General features: G+C 55.3%; 1 protein-coding gene across 1 annotated transcript; it reads right to left on the reverse strand.

The window, feature by feature from the left end:
• Positions 1–784: 784 nt before the first annotated feature.
• On the reverse strand, positions 785–2,297 carry NPBWR1 (neuropeptides B and W receptor 1). Its single transcript, XM_009673553.2, has one exon. It carries the CDS (start codon positions 2,154–2,156, stop codon positions 1,161–1,163), a length of 996 nt encoding a protein of 331 aa, XP_009671848.2. The 5' UTR covers positions 2,157–2,297; the 3' UTR covers positions 785–1,160.
• Positions 2,298–3,035: the final 738 nt, after the last annotated feature.

A 3,035-nucleotide genomic window follows, 5' to 3' on the forward strand; every position in this document is an offset into this window, starting at 1 on the left:
ATGCATTTTCAGAGTCTTACTTTTTTTTCAGTTTTCCACTGAGAGCTAAAAGAGGGGAGAACAGCAAAAGGCTTCCTCTCACATTGTTTGGACACGTGAATTCCAGTGAAATTTTCAATCCTCTTCCCCCTCCCCTTGCCCAATACAAATTAAGCTCCCCCTCTTTTATCATTTCCTTTGTCCTTCTTAAGAGAAAGATTAATAAAACTCACCAGCAAGCAGAGCAGAAATGTGTGAGAGACTGTTAAAAGTAAGCTAACAGCTGCATATGGTTTTTATGACTTGTAGGGAAGAACTCAGAATCTTCCCCCTGTGTTTTAACAGGTCCTTTCTGAACTCTCAGAAGTTAACTTGTATCAGAAATGTCTTCTGATCCCATTTTCTAGGATCAAAAAGAAACTTGTGTGCAGGAAGAAGATTTTTCGTAAATGTATGATGAAAAAAAAAAGTAAACATCATTTCTGGTGCAACCACACCTGATAATTTTATGCTACAGAGCACAACTACTGTGCTACTTTCCACTTACGCGTACTTGCACCCACTTTTATTTATTCTATTCACTAGAGAGAGCTTATTCTTTCTTCCACAAAGCCAGAGTGAGGTCTCTCTTGCCTCCTAAGGAATTTTGGTTATCTTAGGTCGGTCCCTTGTGAAAGGAAACGAGCTCAAAGCTTTGATTTATTCCTAATCCCTTGAAGCTGTGCCTTTTTCAATATTGCTGGGTTTACAAGAGCCGTGGTAAGCAGGTCCTGTGGATACAGAGTGGGTAGACTGAGGCAAGACACACAGTAACATATCTTTATTTGGGTTTTCAAATCTCCAGTAACATAGATAGTCAGAGGGCTTGAGTTCCATAAATGGTACCTTTTAAAATTTGGAAGGGACCTGCTGCAGCTCTGCAAGCTACAATCCTAAGACAGAAAGCACATCAGAGTGAAGGAAGGAAAAAAAAAATCAGGGAAAGGGATGGAGAGGATTGCTGAGGAAATGGGCGCAGGAAAATTGAGAAGGCCCCATCTGTTCCCAGTTTGTGTCTGCGGTGGTACAACAGTTCTGTGGCTGCCACAAGGAGACTAGAGTAAAAGCACTCCCAGGGCTGCGGTCACCCGGGAAGAGATGACAGTGAGAGCAGTCACACAGGAGGGGATGAAGGATGGGTTCTACGAGGTGGTTCTGCAATCCATCAGTTTGCAAAAGCTCTTCCGGAAACTGTCGTCCAGAAAGGCATATAGGAAAGGGTTGAAGCAGCTGTTGGCATAACTCAGGCTAGTGATGAAGTACGAAATCCCAATGACCAGTGGAGTTTGCGGAATGTCTGTAGTGAGGGCCACCACTGTGCTAAGGTGATAAGGGGTCCAGCAGAACAGACACACAGCCAGGATGACAACCACCATCAGGGTCACTTTCTGTTTGGCTTTGTCCAGGGCTTTTGCATTGCTATGGAGGTGCATGTGTCTCAACCTGTACAGTATGGTGGTGTAAAGGATGCAGATGGTGGACACTGGGATGGCAAAGCCTAAAACGAGGGTGTAGATCCGACTGCCTTTCCACCACACGCTCTCAGGGTGGGGGAACACAAAGACACACTGGGAGCGCCCCTGCTCCTTGTGTATCTTAGCAAAGATGGCGAAGGGCAGGATGATGACAGTGACGAAGGACCAGACGCAGAGGCTGACTATCTTGGCTGCTCGGTAGGTGCGGTAGGACATCTTCTTGGACTTGGTAGTGGCTACCACGACCAGATAGCGGTCGATGCTCATGACAGTGAGGAAGTAGATGCTGGAGAAGGTGTTGTACTGGTCTATGGAGACGATGAGCTTGCACATGACCTCGCCAAAGGGCCACTGTAGGAGCAAGTAGTCAGCAATGTTGATGGGTAGCACCAAGGTGAAGAGCTCATCAGCAATGGCCAGGTTGAGGATGAAGATGTTGGTAACCGTCTTCATCTTTGGGGCTTTGAGGATTACATAGATGATGGCAGTGTTGCCAGTCAGCCCCACGGCACAGATGACAGAATAGACGACAGGCACTGTTACGTAGAAGCTGGTGATCTGGCGGGGAGTGGACGTATTCAGCCCCCCGTCCCCTCTTGCTGCGCAGCCCTCGGGTCCAGCCACGCACGAGGAATTGGGGTCTGGGAGGGAGAGGTTCTCCATGGCCCCTGAGGCTGGTGCCAGGCCCGCGGGGGGGCGGGGAGGGCTTGGCAATGGGGGCTGGAGGGGGAGCGCAGCTTTTCTCCAGCTTGTGTCCTCAGAGGCGTCAGGTCGCGGCCACCGCAGCCTCCTCCCCAGTGCTTCTGCCCCTGTCTGCCTCCAGCACGGGCCTCGCAGGGCTGCGCCACGAGCGGGGCCACCGTCACCAGGACCAGCCGCCGGCGGGTCCCGCTCGCCCCCTCCGGGGAGGCGCCCCCGAGGCCCCCCGCTCCGCAGCCCCGGCCGGGGCGGGGGTCGCGTCTGGGGAGGGGGGCGACAGCTGCAGCGGGGCCCCTCGGGGGCCGCGGGAGCTGGACCCGCCGCGGGGCTGGCCCGGGCGGAGCCCGTGGGGCGGCGCGGAGGGGCGGACTGACCTTTCCCAGCGCGGAGCGGTGCGGAGCGGCGAGTCCCGCGGAGACAGGCGGTGCCGATGCCACTTCTTTGCCTGAATCCTAAATACGCCTGGAAGTTAAATGCACGCCCGTCTCGATAGCTGCGTAGACAGCACTAGCCAGGCAGAGGGTGGCTCCGGACGCAGCCCCACGTGGCGGCGGAGCGCTGGGGAGAGTTTCGCCCTGGCACCTGCAGTCCCGTCCCGCTCCGGCGCCGCGGTGCTGCAGCGCGGCCGCGGCCCCCGGCCCCCGGCCCCCGGCCCCGGCGGTGCGCTCGCCCCGCGCGGTGCGGCAGCAGGGCGCGCACCGGCTGCGGGGAGCGCCGCGCCGTCAGGCGGCCCTGGCCGTACTGCCACGAAACGGCGTTTTCACGGCGTGCGCTGTCAAACTCAAGCCGGAAAAAATAGCCAGCGGGGGTTCGAAGCGCGCAATACCCATATGCTCACCCTAC

Source organism: Struthio camelus, chromosome 2 (genome assembly GCF_040807025.1).
Source record: "Struthio camelus isolate bStrCam1 chromosome 2, bStrCam1.hap1, whole genome shotgun sequence".
Taxonomy (NCBI): Eukaryota; Metazoa; Chordata; class Aves; order Struthioniformes; family Struthionidae; genus Struthio; species Struthio camelus.